Consider the following 24,370-nt stretch of genomic DNA (forward strand, 5'->3'; position numbering starts at 1 on the left):
ATACTGCCTAGAACGTTACCTCCCTGTAGCATTAACATGTGGGTCCTTCTGTGTGAGGGAGTTTCTGACCATGGTTTGTTGTCAACTGTATGGTTTCATTCGCAATTATTGAGATGTCTTTTCTCTCTCCTAGACAAGAAAACAGACAGGAAAAAAAGTTAAGCATGTTTAAACCACATTTCTCTTTAAATTAGAAAAAAAAAATTAAACTATTTAGTATGTAATTTCTCAGAGCTTGGCAGTTTTTCTCTATTACTCTGTCAGGAGCCTTGTCTTTTCATTCAGTTTCATTTATGATTACAGATTATTCATTTATGGATGGGCAGCTGTAGAAACTTGCTTCTTGTATATGCAAATCAATCATGGTAATGTTTATCATAAGATTTTGTGTCAGTGGAAAAGGGGTTGTGGCAACATGTTTTTGATTTCAATTGTATCTCCTACAAATGGAATTGGCTTCCTCACTTCACGTTCAGTGGATTTTATTTTTTTTTTTGACATTTACCTCTTGGACTAGACACCACTCACTAAGCAAGGTGTTTGATTCACCTACAGATCATGATTTTGGAAGGAGCTGGCAGAATGAGTATCAATTCCAGCAGCAATCTACTCCACCAGCAGCCTTCCTGGACAGATGGATATTCCAGTTGCAATGGTAGGACGAATTCAACGTCTCTGAACCACGGGTTTTGGGGGAGATGCAGGGGGAAAGGGGCTACTACACCTTTAAGCATGCAGAAGTATTATTTTTCAGTAATGTACATTTTCAATGTACAGGAGTTTCACTTCTGGTGAGAAAAACTTCAATTTTTTATTTTATTTGTAAAAAGCTGAACTCGCAACATTAAGTTTCGGAAAGTTTATGGTTCATTTCATTACCGGTTCTTTTTCTTAAAATGAATCTAGTGGTGTTGAAAGTGCCAAAAGTTCCCTCTCCTCGGTCCAGAATTCTCTCTCTCTTACCTTCACCCCTCTCGCCTTCTCTGAACCAACATTACTCTTCAATGCTAATCACCCCCCCAGCTTTACAGGGGAATAGTCTCTTTGCTCCTTTACTGTATTTGTTTTTTCAGCTCAAATTACTAGATATCTTTCTAATTAGACTGGCATTAGAGGACTAGATACCTTGTGATCTGAGGACTTTTCTTTTGTTTCTTACTGTTTTCTGATTATATGGCTATATATACACAAATTATTCATATCTATATATATAGTGTTTGATATAATTTTAAAATTCTTTTTATCACTCGATCTTTAAAATCTAACCAGACAAACACACACTGCCGTCATCCTTTTAACCCAAATAATGCCACAACAAAACTTACAATGAACATTCCCACTCAATGAAACTCTTGATCTTTTTTATGTGTGATTTCTAAATACACAGGAATACGTAAGAGTGCACTTAATAAATGTGCTGACCTGTCTGTAACAGATTCATGGGAAAAAAAATCCTGGCTGAGTTTCATTTTGCACAGAATTCCATGAAGGGAAACGGTGGGGTCTATTTTCATGTTACCAGTCTGAAACTCCTCAGGATTCACTTATGGTTTGGAGGCACAGGAAGCCGAAAGCTCAGACAAGCCTCTACCACCATTCACCACTTCACTTCTTTTTACCTAGCTACTCTTTCCTCTCGCTAAAGGCTCTCCATTTACACTAGGCGTCTAGCGGCCTCTGAAATTCCTTTACCCTTCTGAAGTGATGGGAATACATACCAACCTCCTTTTCAGGGAATACTTCAAACCTTTATTCTCTGACATACTCTGACGTTCTCCATCAAACCTTTATTCTCTGACATACCACACTCTTAACCGTTTCCACACTCATTCCCCAAATCCTTCAACAGGAGGATGAGAAACAGTCCTGCAAACTCCCTAAGGCACTGACGCAGGCCTTGCTGCCCAATATTGATAAAGAAACCTAAGTAACTATGGGGCTTTTTTGTGTTTACCTGGAAACTAGCATTGTGCACTGTATCTCAACCAAAAAGACCTGAGGTCTAGTGGGACCTGAAGGGAGGTGATTTCCTAAAATGTGCCAGCTCTGTTGGTTGTGGGCCTCTAGCAACATCCACTGTTGTCAGTATTCCTCACAGCTGTGTGGGTGATCTTCCTCTTGGGGCAACTGAGAATGGACTGGTGCCACATCCTGGACCTAGGCCATGGCAATCTTTTCTCCTCCCATAATTCAACCACCTCTGCAGTCTCTCATTCCCTCATCCTTAAACCCTTCATGCGCTTGTGAGCATTTTAGCACACCACCATCTCTGCCTGGAATACTCCATTGTCCTCCTTTCCCAAGCAATAAATTACACTGAACTCCTTTTGCCAGCCCTTCTGTGAGGGCAGACCAAAGCAGTCCTGCCTTTGCTCTTATCTTATATAATTATTCTATCCACACATACAACTTCTTTCATTTGCACACGTAAATGATTGTCGTGCAATGACATACAACCGAGAGCAACTTAAAAGATTGCCAAGAAAATATTCAGGCATCCTGGCATGAAAATTAGGCAGCTTCCGTAACTAAAAATGAGTTTTACAATGCATTCAGAAATCACCTTATTTGACTACAGAAATCAGAAAACGAGCTCTATCATGAAGCTGTGAGCCATAGTGATAGGCTTTTACTGTGAAGCAATATGAGAGTGCCTTGGCTTTTACCGTTCTTTGATTGAATCCCACAATTCATATTCAGTCCTTATTAAGTCCTTATTCAAAGAAAATTTCCACATCACATTATGAGAATTTTGCAAGGCTTTTCCATCTTTTTCTGATGCACTAAAATTATTTTCCCACACAAGGATCAATATATGTTTTCAACAGTATTTCTGCAAGGTATCTTCCATCAAAGAATTTTGGTGTATTTAGCCAACATTAATAAACTAATTCCTACATACTTGATCTGCCAAGAGAGGTGAAATGTAATATTTCCCAGTTTTTAATTGGAAAACTGAAGCAAAAAACCCCCATTACCTTCTCCACCAATAGCTACTGAGCTAGTGTTAAGGACTGAGAAAAGAATATAGATCTGTGGACTTCCAGAGAATGCAACTTAGCTATAGATCTTTTTTGTCATTGACATAATCCTGTGGTCCTAACAGAGAAAGTAAATACCTATTTAGGTATTTACCTCTTCTCCCTGGTGACAAGTGATAGGACGAGAGGAAACGGGTTCAAGTTACGTCAGGGGAGGTTTAGATTGGATATTAGGAAACATTTTTTCACTGAAAGGGTTATTAAACATTGGAATAGGCTGCCCAGGGAGGTGGTGGATTCACCATCCCTGGAAGCGTTTAAAAAAAGGGTAGATGGGGCACTTAGGGACATGGTTTAGAAGTGGCTTTTGTCAGGGTAGGTTAAAGGTTGGACTCGATGATCTTAAAGGTCCCTTCAAACCTCAGCAATTCTATGATTCTATGATTCTATTCTCTTTTCCAGTGTCCAGCAGCTTCTATGGAACCCAGTGGCATGAAATACATCCGCAGTACTGGACTAAGTTTCAAGTTTGGGAGTGGCTGCAGCATCTCCTTGATACCAATCAACTGGATGCCAACTGCATACCCTTCCAGGAGTTTGATATCAATGGGGAACACCTGTGCAGTATGAGCCTGCAGGAATTCACTCAGGCAGCTGGGACAGCAGGGCAACTGCTTTACAGCAACCTTCAGCACCTAAAATGGAATGGTAAATAGATGTTAGGCAGAGACACATGTACAGTGGTCTGAATTCGGGGATCTTCAGAAGTTGCTTACGTTCCCCAGAGACCTACCTGGCAGACCTGTTTTACTATATTTGCTATACTGCTTATACTGCATTCATTGTACTGCTAAATTGCCTAGGTATGGCATAAGGCAGAAGTCTGAAGGACCAGGGAGAAGGGTATGTTTCCCACTCTAAAATGAGCCCTCTGGCTCAGCTGTAGCAGTTGCTGCTTGGAGCTAATACCTATGATTCTTCTGTGCTCAGTGTCATACATCGTATCTGTCATATACTTTCTTGCAGGCCAGTGTGGAAGTGACATGTACCAATCTCATAATGCCATTGTGAAGACAGAGCAAACAGGTGAGTAACAGTTCTGTGATGGTGACAAAAAGGGGAAGCTGCCCATTCCAAGAAAGTGTATCATGCAGAATAAAAGGGGTAACAGAAATATCAGTCAATGTCTACTTTTTCGAGTTTTGAGTAGTACCACCATATCTTAGTTTGCACGTGGCCACTTTTCCTGTGAGGACTCTGCAGGATCAGCAGCCTGCACTGAAGTTCAGAGTTGGAATAATTTGCAGTGCTTAGCGAGTGCAGCTTAGTAGAGGATTTTATTCTATGCTTCATTCAGCAGATTTCAAAACAACTATTTTCACAGTATTCTCAGCTTTAAAAAAAGAGAGAAAAAATATTTCCTTGAGAATTGCTCTTAATTTTTGAAACATGAGGAAATTTCCAAAAAAACACCCCAACTTTGAGAGAAAAAAACATTACGAAAAAAAATGTCGAGAGAAAAAAAATTCAATTTCTTCATATGTTTCAATGAAACTGAAGTTCAGGTAGTATTTGACCAAATCTGCATTTTTCCTGTGGCAGCCTTTTTTCAGCGTTTTCATAGCTACGTCCCTTTTTTCCCAAGACTTTGTTTCACCAAGAAGAGAACTTCATCTCTGTTCAATCTTCCTCTTCAGGCACGACTGTCTTCCTGGTTCCTTTGCCAGATCACCTCTGTCTATATCCCAACACTCTCTATCCCACTAGTACCCATCTCTTTGTATATGGGTTTGTTCATGAGCGATGTTTTAATATCTCCTGGCAGAACGAATACAGATTCGCGGCGTGTGGTGCCTCTGACAAATACTGCCAGCCCGTTTGTGCAGCTAACCCAGAGGAGACCAGCTTCTCCAGCCAGGGACACTATTCACCTTCTTGCAGCAGGCATGCATTGCGGTCTGCAATGTACTCCTTGCCCGTGAACCTGTAGTGCAGGTGATGTGCATGCAGCAGCCTCAGTGCTTGCCATATAGGAAACTACAGTAATCCTTTAAGTCCTGATCTATGAGATCTTGGTATAATATTAGTTTCTCTTCCCGCCAGAGATAAGCAGCGCGGTGCAAAGTACCTCAGCTGCACATCCTGAAAAGGTCAAAGCCCAGGACTAACTGATGGTTCTCCTAGGTGTGCTGAATCAGGAGTGGTGTGGAGGGCCTCTGGCAGCGCTGACCGCAGGCGGTGGGAGCGGGCGTAGCGTCTGCATGGGGCAGAATGGTGCAGACTGGGGCTGCTGGGGAAGGGACTCTTTGTGAGCCAGCAGAGACAAGGCGGGTTGTTTAGAGGGGAAGCCTGCCTCATCCTAGCAGACCGTCACAATGGCAAAGACATGGGTACTGAAAAAGGCCAAAATGAGAAGACAAGCTGTCTCCCCGTTGTCTGGCTAGGTAAGGCCTGTTTTCAAAGGCAACATCAGGCAGATCAAGTGTCCAAGCAAGCAAAGGGTGTGTGCCCTTGTAGGAACACGAGCTCTGGGTGCCCAAACATGCAGCTATTGCTTAGCTAAATTCCTGTGTCATAAGTGGTAACTCAGCCAAACGTGATGATTTAGCTTTAACTAATTTTGGGGAGTTTTTATTTCATTTGCATGAAGCTGAAAAAAAACGAAGTAAAACCTAGATTTGAACCTTATATCTCATCCTTTCTGACCCGGATTCAAAAGAAAAGGAGTTTTTTAAGGCTTCTGACCTCAAAAATGCACTCTGAAGAGAGTAATTTCCTGATCAATGTCCAGGTCATAAAGGCGATGCTTCTGTTCTGAATACATTGACCAGAAGGTTACTAAACATCATTCCTCTTTAACCGTGAAGGGTTTTTTTTAGGTTAAGGATAGGGACTTGATGTGCCTGGAAAAAAATGGCCCTTCATCTAGGATTAGGCTTTGATGTTTCTCACTATGTGCTTAAACATGAAGCTATGTTTCAGAGGGAACTTTTGAGTTCTACCATTATAGAAATAATTATTATAATAATTATAAGCATCCTCCTCTTTTACTAGATATTTGAGAACACTTTCATCTCTATGGCACCAAAGCGCTGCGATAATCAGCAAGGGCTGAGAATTCAGGACTGGATTGGGTAGAATTAGAGTTGATCTAGCATAGGAAACTTCCTTCAAGGGCAGACATAAATGATATATTAGCCAGGAAAAGGAAAAGCCTACTACATTATTCCTAAAAGTCAGTGCTTTGTGTAAGTACATTTGCCTGAGTATGCAAAATCCCATCCATAATTTGAGTGAAAGGAAATAATTTCATGCGTAGCCCTTTCACTTCTTGGTTCCATTCACAGCTCTTTTTTTGCACATTTCTTATTTGCTCCTTTCTCAATATTCAACTCTGTGCTAAAAAATGTTCTTTTAGTGATCTGATTTTCCTTTTTGTCCTCTACCTTCAGATCCGTCATTAATGGTGTCCTGGAAAGAAGAGAATTACCTGTATGACAGTGGCTATGGTAGCACCGTAGGTAACTAACATCACAATACTTCATGCATTTCTGAGATGGTTTTATTATTATCTGAGTCTGTTACTTTAAACGTCTTCTTTCTAATTCCCAGAGCTATTGGACAGTAAAACATTCTGTCGTGCTCAGATTTCCATGATGACACCTAGTCACCAACCTCCTGGTAAGGAACTTGTAATTATATTGTTAATTGTTTGTCACTTGTCCCAGAGCTACCGACGTATAATAGTCTCTGTCCAGTTCTGTTGTAAGACTGAATCTGAGCCTCCAGTAATTTTAAACCAAGCAATACTGATTCTGACAGCTCTTTTAGCTATCATTATTACAATAGCTTGATTTAAAGAAATGCTTCTCTCTTCTCTCTGTCAAAATGAAGAAGATCAAATAATCTGCAATCTCCACATATCTTTTAAAGTGACTGAATCAAAGGGGAAAATGTTAGCGTCAGAGCGATGCGATGTTCCAGCTCCACCACACTTTTCTGTGGCATAGCTGGGTATGGGCAAACAAGTGCCATGTTCCTCCCCAGAAGCATCTGTGTTTCCCTAGTGAGCCAGTGGTTCATGCCGAGTAGGTTTCTAGTTTTGGGGCTGAGGTTGGGGTCAGCCTGGGGGAACCGTAGGTCAGGCACCACGCCCTCTGCCCAGCTGAACCAGCAGAAGGGCTTCTTTCTGGAGCTCATCTCGGCTGGCAGGAGGTCAGGCACTACACGCCTCTTGACCCCTCCACGGTGCTTCCATGAGGCAGAGATACAATCTGCCTGCTAATGAACAGGAGAAAGAGCAAACCTGTGTGCCGCAGTGCCCAGCAAAAGTGCAGTCTGGGCACACGTGTAGGGGCGCTCTGTGGGACACGTCCCAGGGGCAGGCACGAGGGGTAGAGGTGAGGGAGTGAAGCAGTGGAAAAAGAGGAGAGCAGAGATGGCAGGGGAGAGGGAAAGGGGGCAGGTCTTTCTTAGAAGGCTGTTAAGCAAATAGACCTGAGGGACAAAGCAGTGGATGTCATGGGAGGACAAGAAAGGAAAGCACATTGCTTTAGATGCAGCCTTGCAGGTGCTGTCTCTGCACTGGGGGCAATCCTGTGCCTCCGCACGCAGGAGTAGTCGCAGCCTCTGTGCCTTCTGGTTGCTGCATTCCCCAGCCTTGCAGCACAGCTGGACTTGCCAAGTGACATGCAGTTTAAACTAACGCACTCAGCAATAAATAAAAGAAAAAAAAAAAAAAAGAGAGAGAAAAAACCTGACCAGAAGAAGAAAACCACCAAACGTTAAAGCTCTCTGTTTGCTTTCTCTGTCACCTCCACCCACTCGCACAAGATGGCTACCAGGATTTCAGAGCTCTCTGACAGGACTGGGGACCTGTCAAGATCCTGGCTTAGTGTGTTTACCCACTGACTGCTTAAGCCTAGAGCTAGGGTGGCACGCCAAGGGCACAGCCTCCTGTAAAAACTGAATTTGTATATCCCGTAAAAAAATGGCTCATTCCTGAATCATATGCAAATACCGCGCAACCTTTTGTCAAAAGTTTTGCAAGACAGCTTTGTTGAAACTGCATCATAACTCTTTTCATCTGTCAGGCCCTAGACTCCTAACATGGCATGTTTGAAACCGGTCTCCACGTAGGAGTGGAGAGAGAGCGGGAGACTATTTACACAGCTGAAATCCAGAATAAATCACCAGCCAGGCAGAAGGCAACTAAACTTCCAAGAATAAATCTCCAGCCAAACGGAGAATAATAAACATTTGCAAGTGCATTGTGGGATTTTAAAACAAGAAGGATTTATATAAGAGGGCAAATAAAAGAATGGGTCCTGCTGTCCTTGACTGGAGTTCCCACAGACTTTTAATAACATCAAGGGAATCATAATCTGAGGAAATGCAGTGAAATAAGCCCCATTTTACTTCCCCCCTCCTGCCCCCCCAAGCTGAATGAAGTTCAGGCCAGTTCCTGCTCTTTGAGAATGGGAAGGCAAAATGATTCAGAAAGCGTTTGCTGCTTAGGGGTCAAGGACAATAATTATGTCAGGCTCAGAATAATGGAGGTTAGGCTTATCCTCACTGACCTGTTCAGTTTATGTTTCCAGTTATGTATGAAGAAAGCAAGTGTGTGAATATGTTTGCATCCACCTTTTCACATGCAGTTATTGCAGTTGCTTGTGCAACTCCAACAAGTTTCTATGCAAATGAATATTTCCTGTGAGTCATTTTCCCATGCAAATGCCTGGTTTCCATTAAAAGTATGATAATCACGCATTCATAGAAGCTGGGAAAACGTGCGTGGGACCTTAAGCTTTGCTTTATTGAATTCAGGCACGAAGTATTCTGAAAAGCAAACACAGAAGGGGCTCCCTCTCAGGACTATCCCACAGATTTTGTGAGACTTGGAGTGATCAGATGAAAGCTATTCATTAAAGCAGAGCCAGGCTGCAGTGGTTTGAGGGCAGGAGGGTTGAACGTGCAGACTGTGAGGTAGGTTACAGTCATAAACAGGGGGAACTTTTCTTTTTCTCCAGTTCTGAAGAAACACTTGTGCCAGAAACCCTACTCCTCCTCTGGCTGGCTGTAGGTGATAAAGTACCATTGATAAGAAATGGCTTGTTTCTATGGCTTTGAGCCATGGAACAATATATGCATGTCCAGCTGCCAAAAACTCCTACCAGCACAGTCCTATTCCCAACCCCTGCACCGCCCCCTCCACCCCCCTAAACAATAATGCCGTGCCAGTTCATTATGTTTTAGTCAGGTAAGTATTCTGTGCATTGGTACCAGTGCATACATTTCACATTAGATCATCTCTTCAGAAACAAATAAGCCCCCAAAGATACATGCTTCTGCAAAGACTAAGGCATAATGGGACAATTCAGGATTCCTTTTATAGACGTGATCGTCTTATTTTTCTCTCTCTCACACATAACATGAGGTGAGGTATTTGTTAATCAAATTTAGGTTTCAAAAGCCAAATGTTTATCTCTGCATTCATTCTTTATTCATCAATGGTCTCTTTGTGAAGTGTGCTGATTAACATATAGTACAGAAAACAAAACTCTCTCCCTTCCTCCTCACTTAGATTACCTTCTGAAAAGTGATTATCTTTAAAAGAGATATTTGTTCTTTTTTGTGGTTTTATTTCTTTCAACCTGCTAGTCAATGGAAAGCCTTTAATCAAATTTACAATTAGGCTTCATTTTCCTTCTCTGCAGATTCTTCAGACGTGAAAAAAATGCAAGATCATACCCCAAAGTCCCACACCAAGAAGCACAGTAAGTTGACATCTGTGTTTATAATGGTTGGTTAGCTGAAGGAACAGAAACACATTAAAAGCAAATCCCCTTCGGGAAGGAAAAGGAAGCATTTTGAAAGCAAAACTGGTTAGATCATTATTGTGATTGAGTCCTCCAAGGACCTGACTGTTTCTAGTACTGTTTGCTTATGTTATTTTTGAGTCAGTATTGTTACACTTTTCAAATTGTTTTTATCAGTGAGGGCTCATGAGGATGCAACCAGAAGACAGTTGCCTCTGCCCTGCGTTGAGCTGGGCTGGTGGTCTGGAGTAAAGGAATGATGAAGGAGATGTGAGCATGGCCATGATCGTGCCTGTGCCTGCTGGGTGCAGCATGCATCGGAGATCCTGCTTAGCGTCTCCTTGCAGAGCTTCTCATGTACGGTGCCACAAGCAAGCACCTGCCCCTCAGTCCTGCCGCATTCTTCTCCTCTCAGTCTTTCCACTCCCCTCATCTGTTTTTTATGCTAGTTTTGAGTCAACCTGACTCTGAAGACAAGTTACCATAATTGTGATTTCTGACCATAGTCCCATTAATGTACTTTACTGAGATTTTTATGCTGAAAATATCTTGTGTATGTATTTTGCATCCTGTGTCATTCCCTATTTACAATAGCAAAGCTGAATATTGGTTCTTCACTGCATTTTGTAGTATTTCATTTCATCCTGTTTCAATATGGTCCCCAGATTATCTGTGTTTTCCTGACTCTTCATCTTACCCTGCTCTGTGACTTTACCTGACCAGAACTTCTGGACTTTTTATCTGCACAAAGATATTTTCTTTCTTTTTTTGTGTCTCAAGGTTGCTAATGAAAGGATTAGATAGGACTGGTCTGAAGATAGACCTGTGAAGAACTGAGGTCAGTTGGTTTGTTCAGGTTAGAGAAGAGAAGGCTGAGGAGTAACCTCATCACAGTCTACATCTTGTTCAAGGAGGGCAGCGGAAGGGGAGGTGCTGATCTCTCTCTGGTGACCAGTGATAGGACATGAGGAAATGTAATGAAGCTGCGTCAGGGGAAGTTCAGATTGGACATTAGGAAAAGGTTCTTCACTAGGAGTGGTCGGTCACTACAGCAAGCTCCCCAGGGAAGTGTTCAGAGCACCAAGCCTGTTAGAATTCAAGGAGCATCTGGATGAAGCTCTTAGTCATATGGTTTAGTTTTAGGTAGTGCCGTTAGCAGGGAGTTGAACTTGGTGATCCTTATGGGTCCCTTTCAACTTGAGATATTCTATGATTCTAGGAACTCAATCACAGCCTTGGCATATAGAAACAGTCACTTTGCCATGCTGGGCTAATCCCCCATGTTTCCAGTTTCTTCAGTCCCGCTCTGTGTCAAGATTTATTGAGTATGTTACTGGTGTCCAGGTAGGCTGGGTCCACATTTTGTTGGTTTTAGAAAACAATTATAATAACAAAGAGAAATACTGGGTTAGTTGACTGAAATCTACTTCTACTTGTGTTGCACTGTATACCTTTTTATTGACATGTTTGACTAGCTTGTTTCCTTCTTAATTTGGTCTAAACTCTTGCATACTTTTGAAGTCAGACCAAAGGACTGCTGTCCTTCTGGCCCACCTTGTCACTGTGTTTGTTATTCTTTGTCCAGTCAGTCAGTCTACATCTGACTTGGATTTATTTAATCTTTTTTTTCTTTCTGACCTGGACTTTCTGGTACCATCTCTGCAGTAACTGTGGGATAGATTTGTGCTTAAACTGGAAGGTCTACCTGTTGAACTTACTTAGAAATTTGGTTTTGCCTTTTCTGATATCACAGTCCAATTTTTTTATACCCTTTTCCCATACAATTTTGCCTAGTCAGTTTTGTCACTATCTCTCTGTCCACTCTGCACCTTCTTACTTCTTTAAGTCTACCTAAGAGACCTGGGACTAAAGACTCGTTGATGTGGAATGTCATTTCACCTCCTTTGCCTTCTGTCTGTCTTTTAAATGCATGGAGATTCAGTGCCTGCTTCACAATTACTTCGGCTGTTTCATTTACCACACGGTAATATCAGGTTACATGCCATGCTGTAGAAGAATATCAGGAAAAATGGGCCAATGACATGAGGGGAAAACTTAAAAATGTTATCTTGAGGGCAGAAAGGCAGAAGGAAGCAGTGGGTGGTTTGGACTCTGCTTCCCCTGGTTGCTAGGACTCCTACCTGCCTGCCATGAGGCTCAGATTGCCAAAGGCTGACACTCATTTCCAGCCTCAGTGTAAAGGCTGTCAGCATTTTTTGCCTATATATCTCCAAGGTGGGGGTCCTGTGCTCCAGGAACCTGCCTGTCCCTACTGAGTGGTCACCATCTGTAGGTGACACACTGTGAAAATATGACAGCAGGTGGCCAGCAGGTCGAGGGAGGTGATTCTGCCCCTCTACTCTGCTCTGGTGAGACCCCCACCTCTGGAGTCGTCAGCACAAGAAGGACATGGACCTGTTGGAACAGGTCCAGCAGAGGGACACGAAGGTGATCAGAGGGCTGGAGCACCTATGCTATGAGGATAGGCTGAGAGAGTTGAGGTTGTTCAGCCTGGAGAAGAGAAGGCTCCAGGGAGACCTTATAATGGCCTTCCAGTACCTGAAGGGGGCCTACAGGAAGGATGGGGAGGGGCTGTTTATCAGAGGGTGTAATGATAGGACACAGGGTAATGGCTTCACACTGAAAGAGGGCAGATTTAGATCGGATATCAGGAAGAAATTCTTTACTGTAAGGGTGGTGAAGCACTGGAACAGGTTGCCCAGGGAAGCTGTGGATGCCCCATTCCTGGAAGTGTTCAAGGCCAGGCTGGATGAGGCTCTGAGCAGCCTGGTCTAGTGGGAGGTGTCCCTGCCCAGGGCAGGGGGGTTGGAACTACATGATCTTTAACGTCCCTTTCAACCCGAACCATTCTGTGATTCTGTGACATAAAAATGGTAAGCATAGCCCAGAGAGCTTTCTAGACACTCCTTCCTCCTGCCCCCTTTCCTCTTTCAGACCCTCGAGGAACTCATCTTTGGGAATTTATTCGAGATATTCTTCTCAATCCTGAGAAAAACCCAGGATTAATCAAATGGGAAGATCGGTCAGAAGGTGTCTTCAGATTTTTAAAATCCGAAGCTGTGGCTCAGCTTTGGGGAAAGAAGAAAAACAACAGCAGCATGACTTATGAGAAACTCAGCCGGGCTATGAGGTGAGCTGATATATTGCTGTAGAAGACTAGGGCATGTAAAGAGACTACCTGAATGGAGAATCTGGCTGGCTTTTAAAAATGAATTGTCAGCAGCTCCAATTGCTTTCTTTGGCAACTGAGTCTTTCTCGCTAATTTTGAGATTGTAACCTTATGTTCTTCTTTGTCTTTTCTTTCCCCTCCTGTTTCTGTATTCTATAATACATATAATATATATAACATACATATGTATTTTATATATATTTAACATACATTCCGTTGCTGTCCACTCAACCAACCAATGTAGAAAGGAAACATGGCTGTAGCAGGCTGAAAGTTCATGTGCTACTGAATGGCCAGAGACCTTATATGTTCAAAAACTAGACATACCCCCCCAACCGTTATCTTAAAATAGATTTACAAATTCTATGTGAGGATTTTCTGTATTCTTTGCTTTAACATTTTGAGTGTTTTTCCATAATATATGAAAGTTCAAAATGTTTTTTTTAAATGGAAGTAGAGATCCTTTCCTGGTCTGATTTCAGATCCTGGCAAATCTGGAAAATACCCCATGAAATCTCATAAGAGTGTGTGATAAGTACAGCAATATGCTATGACTTGAAATATGGTGAAATTAAACCAGAAAATAATTAATGTAAAGTAAAAAGAAGACATCAGTTTTTCTTTTCTGTCTTTCAGTTATAATAATCTTTGGTGTTATATACATATCAATAGAAAATAAAGACTTTTCAGCTAGCTGAGCGATTGCATAATTGCCGGTGACCTTTTAGGACCAAAGGTGAATTTGATCTTAAATATTTTTCTATGTTTTTATTTTAACAGATACTATTATAAAAGAGAAATCCTGGAGCGTGTAGATGGTCGGAGATTAGTATATAAATTTGGAAAGAATGCCCGTGGCTGGAGAGAAAATGAGAATTAAATATGTCAACAAAAAACATTTAGAACACCTGGATGTAAATATTCAAAGACTATTTTCTTATATTTATGTACCAAACTGGGGTGAAAAACCAATTCTACTTCTGTCGGGAAGAAGGAACATTATCATTATTGGTGTTAAAATTATTTTATTTGAAGTATGTCCTGTATGGGGAAAAAATGTACACAGTTTTCTGTGGTATAAGATAATATTATAGAATTATGATTATTTTCCCCTTCTTGTGAAGTTTTTTCTCTTTTTTTTTAAAATCATACAGGCATAATGTGATTTATGACAATGCTGTGAGTCACACAAAGAAAGGGAAGGAGCGAAATACTAGGGCATTTGGGAGTATGATAATCCACTTTGGAAGGCAACTACAAGTGGAGGAAACAGTAAAGCATCTCTGAGCCAGGTAGTCTTTTTCCATAGTGAGCTGGTTTATAGCTTTCATTGGCCAATATCACTTGTTCCTTCCCTCCTCTGATTTCTGAGTGTTTAAACACTTTGCTGACTTGCAGTTGCTTTTGTTGAGTCAGACAGTGGATTCCTCTTCAGTTAGCTTATTCCAGCCACAGAAAGCAGTGGCTCTGCAAGGTGGCTGTCACCATTTATTTGGAGAACCCATGCTACCTCCACCACTGGGACCTTCTTTTGTAGGCAGAAGTTTAGGACCTGACCTTGCCTGGTACTGAGTATCTTCCCTAATCTCCAAAGGGCATTCAGCTCATCCCAGGAAAAGGGATATTTGTTTTTAACTAACATCTTTGAGGTGAGCTGCAGGAAGAGAGTCAATCTTAGGGACCAAAAGGTATTGAAGGAAGATTACTGTTCTCTGACTGGGCAAACTTACTAAAAGGCACCGATTTCCCAGTAGAAATATTAATACTTCTCCCACCCTCTTATATTCCTAATTAAAGCATTCAAAACCATGTCATATGAAGCAGTGAGGAGGTGGGGAAGCAGAACATATATTAATCCCATGGCAGGAGGAAGCAGTTTCCCTGTTCCTTCAAGTAGTATGGTCCTCTTGGCAGGTCAAGTCTCACTTGGACAGATACTTTCAAAAAACCTTTCAGAAATGCAGAGCTCCATTGCATGTAAAATATTCATTCCCTTTGCTTTTCTCAAGTCTAACTCTACATTGTATTTGTATTTGTCAACCGTGCTTGGGATTCTTAGTTGGAGAAAAACCCACCAACAGAAAGACAGGGAGGTTTTGGAGACATTCACATCTGGGTCAGTATTTTGGGCTCATCTTTAGCAGTGCTATGTGGAGACTGAAGATTCATTGGCAACTTTTTTCTTTCTCCAAGTCACAAATGCTTCCTGCTGGCACCAAGCACATGCAGAACATGAGGAAATAAAAGCTAGAGGAGGCAGCACGTCACCAGGTCACTGAGTACATGAGGTGTGGGAGTTGAGAAACAGAGTTTTCTTGGTGATGTTAACAGAGGTGAAACCAAGATTGATTCCAACTCATTTTTTCAGGGATGGAGAATTTGGAAAACAAAAACAGGGGCTGAGAAGTCCAGGACAAAAAAAAAAAAGAAAAAAGAAAAAAAGAAAGTTAAGAATATTAAATCCATCCAATACCCATTTCTTCAGGTGTCCCCTGGTTTTGAATCCATATTAGCTTGAAATGCAGGAAGGTGCAACCAAGGAGTTTGTATGATATTCCATTTTTCATTTGTCTTAAAAGGAAATAGAGACGAAACCAAGACACAACAGAAGTATCAATATAAAGGGTATAAAATGTGCTTAGCAACAATTTGTAGGCAAACATGAGGGCCTAACTTGTTATCTACACATGTAGGGCATGTCAAACAATAGCACCACCTCCTACGCTGTGTATGCCAGAACTGTCACTATCAATTACCCATATATAACAATTTTTACTTTTCATAACCTGGGTGGAGAGACGTTTATCTTATTTACAAATCAAATAACAGGCCTCTGTACTTCAAAGGACTTTTTTTCTCTCGGTCTTTCTCTCTCTCTTGTCTTTTTTTTTTTATTTATTTTTGACTGACTGTGTTAGCCTTGCCTGCTTTTACGCAACTCAGTAATTTCCTTTTTTAAGCTTGATTAGCTACATTCCATTTATTTCACCATCATTTTGTAGTTCATATAATAAGAACCAGGCCACCAGATGAGGAGAGCACCTTCACTTTACTCCAAAGACAGTTCCTTCCCACCACCCCACGGTTATTTGCAGTCCTTTGCTCCATGCTCTTCATACTCCCCCTCCCACCCCGAATCCACACATTGGGTGAAAACCTGAAATCAGTGGTACCGTCACAAATCCGCAAAACTGTTATACCTTATCTCAGGTTAGCATACATCTTAGAGCAACTGATTGTAATGCCTTCATAAAGCTGCTTTCTAACAGCTCTCTCACCAAACTTCTCGGGAGATGAAATGAACTTGTGATATACACGTGACACCACTTGGTTACCAAGCAGCAGCTAAACCTGCTTTTAAAGGTTTTGAAAGATAAAGCTTTATTTAGAAGCATACTCTCTAAATCTAGAGGGTGATTTACGCTGGTATGCGGTATAAATGCCAGTCTTTCACTGTCACGTCTTTTAGCATGTGGAAATCATGCAAATTTCTATTCCCACTCTGCAGAACTTTTCAGACGAGGTACTTGTCATTCAGAATTACAATAGCACAAGGTTGGAATAGAAGCCATCCAACATTTACTCTGTTTTACAAATATATTAAATTTAGCCCTACACAAACAAAAGGACTGTAGTTTAAAACTACAGTTCTTGCCAAGGACAGATGCAACCAACCAAAGGGAGTCTTTTTACCAGACCTAAGCAAATGGAGAAAATGAAGAGATGAATGTTTATGTAAATTACTATTTAAACAAAATGCATTTCTGATTGCTCTTTTATTTTATATTTCAGAGGCTGAGCAATCATATTTTTAGATGTATTCTTTGAGTTAGCAGCTGCTGAACTGGTAGCACCATGTGTATAGATTTTTATTGTACCATAATTTTTCATATGTATAAAGCTCTAAATAGGAAAGTATATTATATTTATATAGTTACATGCAAATCACAATGTCAAAGGTTTGGCATGAGCACTCTCAAACTATATTTTCTGCACAAAATTAAAGCAACATGCTCTAAAAACATCCTGATAAACTGCATGTAGGCTGGTGAACTACAAAGACATTAAAATGTTTAGTTACATTTTCATTTTTCTTTCTGCAGCACATTGCATAATTCCTGCTTGCTTCTCACAGATTCATCTTCAATGTATATGTATGGAAACAAATCCACATTAGGTATTTGACTGTTGCCATTGTAAATCTCAGCTTGGAGACTATGTATCACAAAATGATTCTAAAGACTGTTTCTATTTTTGCGTATATGATATAAATTCAAATAAACCATTCATGAAAGAAATTTTCTGATGAATTCACTTTGTTATGTCTTGAGATTGGAAGTGACTAATATGGACTCTTTCAATATTGGAGAAAGGACTGATGTAACTACCACAAAATCCAATAGCTTAAATTTACTAATATGCTGAATAGCCCATCTATGGTGAAGATACCAGATTTCCAAACCTGTTTTATGTCTCACAGGCCTTGCTGGAATACTCGATTATGTTGACATAGATAGATTGCTTTTCTTGTTCGGCTGCTAAACTTTCCAAAGGTCTTACTTCATCACTGATTTAACTTCAAGGTGTTTTGAAGTGTGTGCAAGGGCTAGGCCGATTAAAGATGACATTACTCACACTAAGCATTTCCTTTACTGAATCAAAGCAGCTAAAACTATAAAATCCTATCCTTCGTGTTATTTTTCAGTCTAAGTGGTGGGTACAAAACCACTCAGTGAACAAAGAGAACATGTCTCCTGATTTGGTCTGCAACTTGAGGAAAAAAACTGAAAACCTCTAAAATGAAGAGAAAGCCAAAGTGGGCCTGTATGGCATTTACACTCTGTGGGGGACTGTGGCCCTCTCAGTACGGTGAGAACGTGCACTCCATGGACCTGCAATGAGCCAATCTGTAGCCTCTGCCGCTGTCTCGCTGGGTATCCTGAGCTGGTTGGCAGCAGGGGGCTGCCTGCTGCGGTGACCTATGCTTTGTTGCTGTGCCAGCATGTCTGGAGTTGGGCTTGAGTCTCAAACCAGGAGCTTCACTCCATTATGCTCTATAACCTGCAAACGTTCCTAATGTTAAGCAAGCGAGTGATTCCACTGCATTTGAAATTATGTATATGGATGTTTGAGGATGGTGGCTCTAGAAGCGTTTAGTCTATGTTGAATGACTATGAAAGACTGAGGGATTTGGGTCTCTTCAGTCTGGAAGAAAGACAGCTGAGGGGGGATCTTATCAACACTTACAAATACTTAAAGGGTGGGTGTCAGGAGGATGGGGCCAGGCTCTTTTCAGTGGTGCCCGGGGACAGGAGAAGAAGTAATGGGCACAAACTTGAACATAGGAAGTTCCACCTAAACATGAGGAGGAACTTTACTTTGAGGGTGGCAGAGCACTGGAACAGGCTGGCCAGAGAGGTGGTGGAGTCTCCATCTCTGGAGACATTCAAAACCCGCTTGGACGCGTTCCTGTGCAACCTGCTCTGGGTGACCCTGCTCTGGCAGGGGGGTTGGGCTAGATGATCTCCAGAGGTCCCTTCCAACCCTATGATTCTATGATTGTATGAAATCAGACTATACTAAAACACAGAATTTCAGGGGGCTGCAGAATCATGTCCACCTAAGTAGGAGAATATATTTGAATTTTAATCACAGGTACAACCCCCATGTTTAGCAGGCAAAAACAGGCCAGTGCCCTGAAAGGGTTGTGATAGTTACAGAGCTTGGGAGTCCCAAGCCAGATTTCAAAAGGAATTGTAACCATATTTCAAGCAAGTTCAGACTGAATTTTAAATAAGCACACAGCTGGTTTTCCAGTAAATGGTTGGGCCTTTTGTTTCAACCAATCTAAGGACAATATTTGATACAAAAACAAATGAAAATATTGTTTGGAAACACGCACGTTTAAAAAAACCAGATCTCTTCTGAGGTTGTGACTTAAAATCAAGCAAAACTTCAGCTTTCAGCTGCATTCTAAGGCCATATGAAATAAAAATTCAAGGCAAAATTCAGAGTTTGCAAATCATAGGTAAATTGAGAATAAGTAAGAGGAGTACTGTAAACAGAGTCTGTGCTAAGCTACATCTAAATCTGATACAAATTTGTGGGCATGTCTGCATCAAGGACGAGTGAGAATTACTTCAGGTAAGTGAAATCTGGTCCTGCAGAAAGATGAGCAATTAAGAGTTACCAATACTAATAGCTTCCAAGAAGTGTATGTGGGATAATTATAATAATTTGAAAGATAGATTATCTATTGGGTTTTCAGCATTTGCTCCCTTGCTGATGGAGCTTTGCAAAATGCAGTCTGTCCTGAGCTGTGTGCCAGCCAACAATTTCCTCCAACAACAACTCTTGCTGCCTTTCCCCGGATATTTAGCTCCTTCAGCCACGAGGCTGTTTCAACACATGAAAATGTTAGAGAAAATAATAGGGAAAGAAACTAAAAAAAGCAAGAGAAAGAGACTGAGTAGATGGCCAGAGCTTACTGCACTGAACAGCTCTGTGTGGAAATACAAAGGCTGTAGGCACAAAAAAAGTTGATGACATCCAAGTCAGTCTATTTATAGTCTTTCCGCCAGAGGTTGGTTGCAAAAATTAAACATAAATTAGTGTTTACAAGTCTAATTACAACTGTAAGGAGAGCAAGAAATTAGAGCAATATGCTGATGTGCACTGCATAATCTTGTGACCCTAAAAAAAATATTTAATTATGAAAGTAATATGAGCAAAGCACTATTTCTGCTGAAGAATTTTCCCCCTCTGTCTTCAGAATGGTGTGATATTCTCCTTTGCTTTCATCTTGTTTTGAATTTTCAGCAATAAGGTTCAGTCTCAACACAGGGGATGAAGAGGGAGATGGATGATCTTTAATGCTGTAGCAGGTATTGCGAAACAAATAGGCATACTGATCTTCTTCTTCCTAATCTTTTTGGTTCCTTATTCAGCATTTATACTGTTCCTGGGAACAAGGTGCTTTGTGTGAAGTTGGGGGATAAATGTAGTCTAAATATATGATGTCACTAAAATGAAAAGGAAAAATAAAATTATTCTTAAGATTGCAAATGTTTCTTTTTTTACAACTGAGGTTCTAACGCATCTGCCCAATCAGTTACTATAACATGTAGTATTATTTTTCTTGAGATGAGACTGTTAAATTGAATAGCTAAATCTGGTGTAAAGAGGCTAATTATTTCTGTGAGAAATTTGAAACACACTCAAGTATTTACATTTCAATTTAAGTAACACTCTATTGTTTCTGCAAGAAAAGCCTAACACCAAAATATATTTTACAAAAGTATTTTCAAATTCGAAAGCTCTCATTGGGAAATTTTGTTTTATAAAACCAAACAGATTTCCAAAATACCAGGAAAATAAACAACACAAAATAAATAAGGAGGAGATTTTTTGCCATTTTATTTTTAACTTTTGAGAAAAGTTTATGTAGTAACCTTCCTTTTATCATTTTGTTTCTGCCTTTTACATTATAGTTATTACACCAGCAACGAATCTGATTTACTGATTAGAGTCACCCTTTAAAAAATATTTTGGATTTTCTGTATCCTACCGAGCAGATGAAGACACAGGGAAATTTTAATTACTGACAGCACCTGCTAAATATCTTTTTCTGTAAAATAGACACATACATTTGGGATATGTGCATGCCGACATACCCTGGACAGGATGTTCCCACAGGAACTGACTTGACTAACTCTCTTAAACTGTTACATCAATATGATTTGACTAAAGATCTGTTAAGCAAACCATTCAGCAATGTTAATGTAAATTCATAGCTGGTGAAAAGCCCCAAAAGCAGGCAGTCCTCAAAGGAAGGTCCAAGAGAAGTGCTGATGACACTTTTGTACTTCTTCAGTAACTCACCTGTTTTTAGAAGTTACAAAGATTTGTAACTTTATACAGAGTTGTGATCAACTTTAATCACGAAGCTCGAGACTGTATTAAAATCCCATGCTCACTGTCTTTGTATCAATACCTCAGCATTCAGCTGCTCCTCACTGGAAAGTTTTTTCCAGTTTGAAGTTTTAATTAAAAACTAAGTTTCCAGTATTAATGAAAATTTCTGGGTAAAAATCAACTGCCTCTGGAAGTTGAAATTATATTTTGCTTAAAGTGTTATGGTTCACAGCAGATCTGACATAAACAATTATATTTTTTCATTAAAATTAAACTATTTAAGGATCTGCCCCATGAATTTCACATCCTGACGAATCATTGCTGTTACCTTGCTTACCTTTCTTTCTACTACAGGACCTCCATCACATTTCACTCTCATTCCTGACGCATGCAGAGTATTTGATATAAAGTGTTCCTTTGAGTGCTAGATGGGAAGTGGGAAAATCTGGACACAACTACAAAAATCTCAGTAATGCCAATTTTTTTTCCTCTCAAATCTTGTCAAGGGACAGCTAGACAGGCTGTGCCAGAAGCACAGTTTCTGTTCCTAGAACTGACCTGCAAGGCCTGCTCAAGAACAACACAAAACATGCTTTTCCTCCATGCCTTTATAAAAAAGACTGCCCCATATGCACTACTTATTGACCCTGGGGAAACAGGAATGCTTCATAAATATTCGTCAACTGGTGTTATACATTTTATGTATGTCTTGTACTTGATTTTTCATTTGTATCTGAGTCTGCAGTTTTATGCTGCTCTGGATGTTGAGATGGATTCTTCTTCCAGTGGTCTAGTTCAAGTGGTTTAGTAAGTCTATCAGATCACAAAATGAGATAAGCAGGTGGACTATTTATTGCAAATATCACTCATTGTGAAAATCACTTTGTTTCCATTGGCAGACGCTTCTTGACTGATCCTAGATTTTTACATCAGTATATGATTTGCACCAGGATTTCCTTATTTCAGGCTATGGGTATTTCAGTGAGGATGAATGCCTTTTTAAACGATGATTTTAGTATCAGTACACATCTCATGAATTTTGCAGAGGAGTCTTCCCCTCTCTCCTCTAAGAGTGGTGAAGAGACCATGATAGTCTCTGAAAGCCTCCTTCTTTGAACTGAGGGTGTTCAGGGGCTGAACGCAATACCTTATAAGCTGCTTTTTAAGGCTCCTTTCTGAATCTTGAAAAGTTTGGGCAATAACATGACCTGCAGCATTGTGTGGCAAGGAGATTGTTGTGCTTCACAACTCTCTAGGGAAGGCTTCAGGACGGCTCCATAGCAACCTGTGGGAATAGTGCTGCATTTATCCTGGTTGCAGCCTCTGGAGACTAGGATTCACCATGTAGAAAGGTTTAGTGCCACCGTACACACTCATCTCCCAGGCTGAGGATCCTGAATTTCTTGGATGTGCCGGGCAGATGTAGGCTGAAGTTTTTTAATATTCCTGAAGAAGCACCCCAAATGCTGTGACTGTGAGCGTTGCAGAAATTTCAGGAGATTGATGGGAATGTCGAAGCTCCTGGAGGTGATGCTGCCATGCGGATGCTGAGATACAGCCCTTGACTGGAGATCATGAAGTGCTCTGGGAAAGTGGACTTATCCCTCAAGTCTTGCCACTTTTGCTCACTATTTGTCAGCTCCTGCCTCCAATATTTTCTCCCATTCTCTTTTCCCAAGTGGGGTGGTTATAACCTTGCTGGCTGTACCCACAGAAACTGCTCTTTCCCTGGAAAGGAATGTAAAGAGTTTGTCTGTCAGCCCCCTCATCTGTTGAGTCGGCTTTCATGGGCTAAGACCAAACTAGCCCTTTGGCTCTAGCTCACACGGTTATAGGCTGTGAATTTGCCAAGTCAGAGAAATTTAAAAGAGCAAACCAAATCTACAACCAAGGGCTCTTTTACTGAGTCATTGCAGTTCTGAGAGAATAGAGGATCACACCACAGGTCTGATGTTTCTCTGTTTCCTGTGGACTACTGTACTTCTCCTCAACACAGTCATCCCACCAAGCCTGTTCCCGAACATTGACAGCCAGAGAAACAACATTTGCTACCAAAGACTCACAGACTGCAGTCTTATGCTGTCTAAGATCCTTGTATTTTCAAAGAAATCTTTAAGTAGACAGCCAATTAATTTTTTAAAAAGGAGAAGGGCGGAATGCCTTGAATTTCATCCGTCTCATGGAAGATACAATCACAATGTCTCAGATAATTAGCTTTGCCTGAAATGATGATCACTCATTTTAGGAGTATATGAAATCTATGAGTTGCAATGTGAGGCAACCTGCAAGTCTCCATGCACCCTCCTAGAGTTCCCTCTGTACTCTTATATCTCTCTCCAAATCGTACCTCCTCACCGGAGCTTATCAGATTCAATTACTGCTGTTTCATATCAATGTTCTCATGTGAAACCAGAATATAAATAAGCCAAGACTACCTCCATACTCCCAAACAATTACAAATGCTGATGATTCACCAGTTATTCATGCCAAACCAATATTTTTCATTATTTTATAGTTCATGAGTGAAACATTTCAGCATGTTCAGGCTGAAATCATTGGCATGCCAGGAGGCGTCTAATGGAGAAGGGCACTCTGCACAGGGATGCATGGCATATTCGGCAGCTGGCACACAATCACATACAGCTTATGGACACTCTTTGCTTTTCCAGTAGGTTTGGGAGTGAGGGAATAATAAAAGTTATATTTGCTTTCAAGGAAATTTAGAGTTAGATGATAAAGCTAATCCAATCTATTACCTTGCTGCCACTGCAGAAGGGACACACTTTACACTTCCACCTCCCCAGACTATGCCTGGTGCAGCTTGGCTCCTGCCCATTGCTGTGACCCCTGCCCAGCCACACTGATCCACAGCTGAGAGGCTGCCTGAAGGCTCTGCAAGATGATGCTCTTCTGTAAAGCTCTGATTGAGCTGGCGCAGGTGAGGCAGCAAACTACACCATTGTGTCAACCGCCCTCATAGCTGCCGTTGTCAGCAGCTGCAAAGGACTGGCAGCATGTCAGATGGAGCAGTTCTTTAATTTTGCTATGAAAACAGAGACCAGCGTTGATAGTGCTTAAAATGTGGAAGATTGGGAGACTGCATAAATTTTGAGGCTGACAATCACTCTTTGGCTCCCTAAAATCTGCTCTCACTACTTCAATGAAGGACAGTAACTCACACACTGGGCTGTCTGCTCGTACTGGTGAGGAGCAATGCAGTGCTATCAAATTTAAGGTGGCAGAATACAAAGACCCATTGTCGGTGTCCCGGGATCTGGGCAAGCACTGTCTCATCCCAAGTATGTTTTGTTGCCACGAAGTTTGGTCTCTGTGAACAGTTGAAATGAGACCTGCCCTTTATCTTGGCTTCCATCAGATGTAATTTTTCAATACACACACAATGAAAAGTTATGTGCTGGAGTTTAAACGCCTTTTTTTCTGGTGCACAGAAAGAATTTAATTCACT

General features: G+C 41.0%; 1 protein-coding gene across 2 annotated transcripts; it reads left to right on the top strand.

The window, feature by feature from the left end:
• Nucleotides 1–281: 281 nt before the first annotated feature.
• Nucleotides 282–13,870, top strand: EHF (ETS homologous factor). Of its 2 annotated transcripts, XM_074582421.1 has the most exons (8): nt 282–655; nt 3,444–3,689; nt 4,008–4,067; nt 6,434–6,502; nt 6,594–6,662; nt 9,698–9,757; nt 12,755–12,950; nt 13,771–13,870. In XM_074582421.1, the coding sequence occupies exons 1-8, from the start codon at nt 559–561 to the stop codon at nt 13,868–13,870; spliced, it is 897 nt and encodes a 298-aa protein (XP_074438522.1). In that variant the 5' UTR covers nt 282–558. The 2 variants fall into 2 exon arrangements, with proteins under 2 accessions (XP_074438522.1, XP_074438523.1); XM_074582422.1 differs by lacking the exon at nt 6,594–6,662.
• The last annotated feature ends 10,500 nt before the right edge of the window (nt 13,871–24,370 follow it).

The sequence above is a fragment of the Larus michahellis genome, chromosome 4, assembly GCF_964199755.1.
Source record: "Larus michahellis chromosome 4, bLarMic1.1, whole genome shotgun sequence".
NCBI classification, from domain to species: Eukaryota; Metazoa; Chordata; class Aves; order Charadriiformes; family Laridae; genus Larus; species Larus michahellis.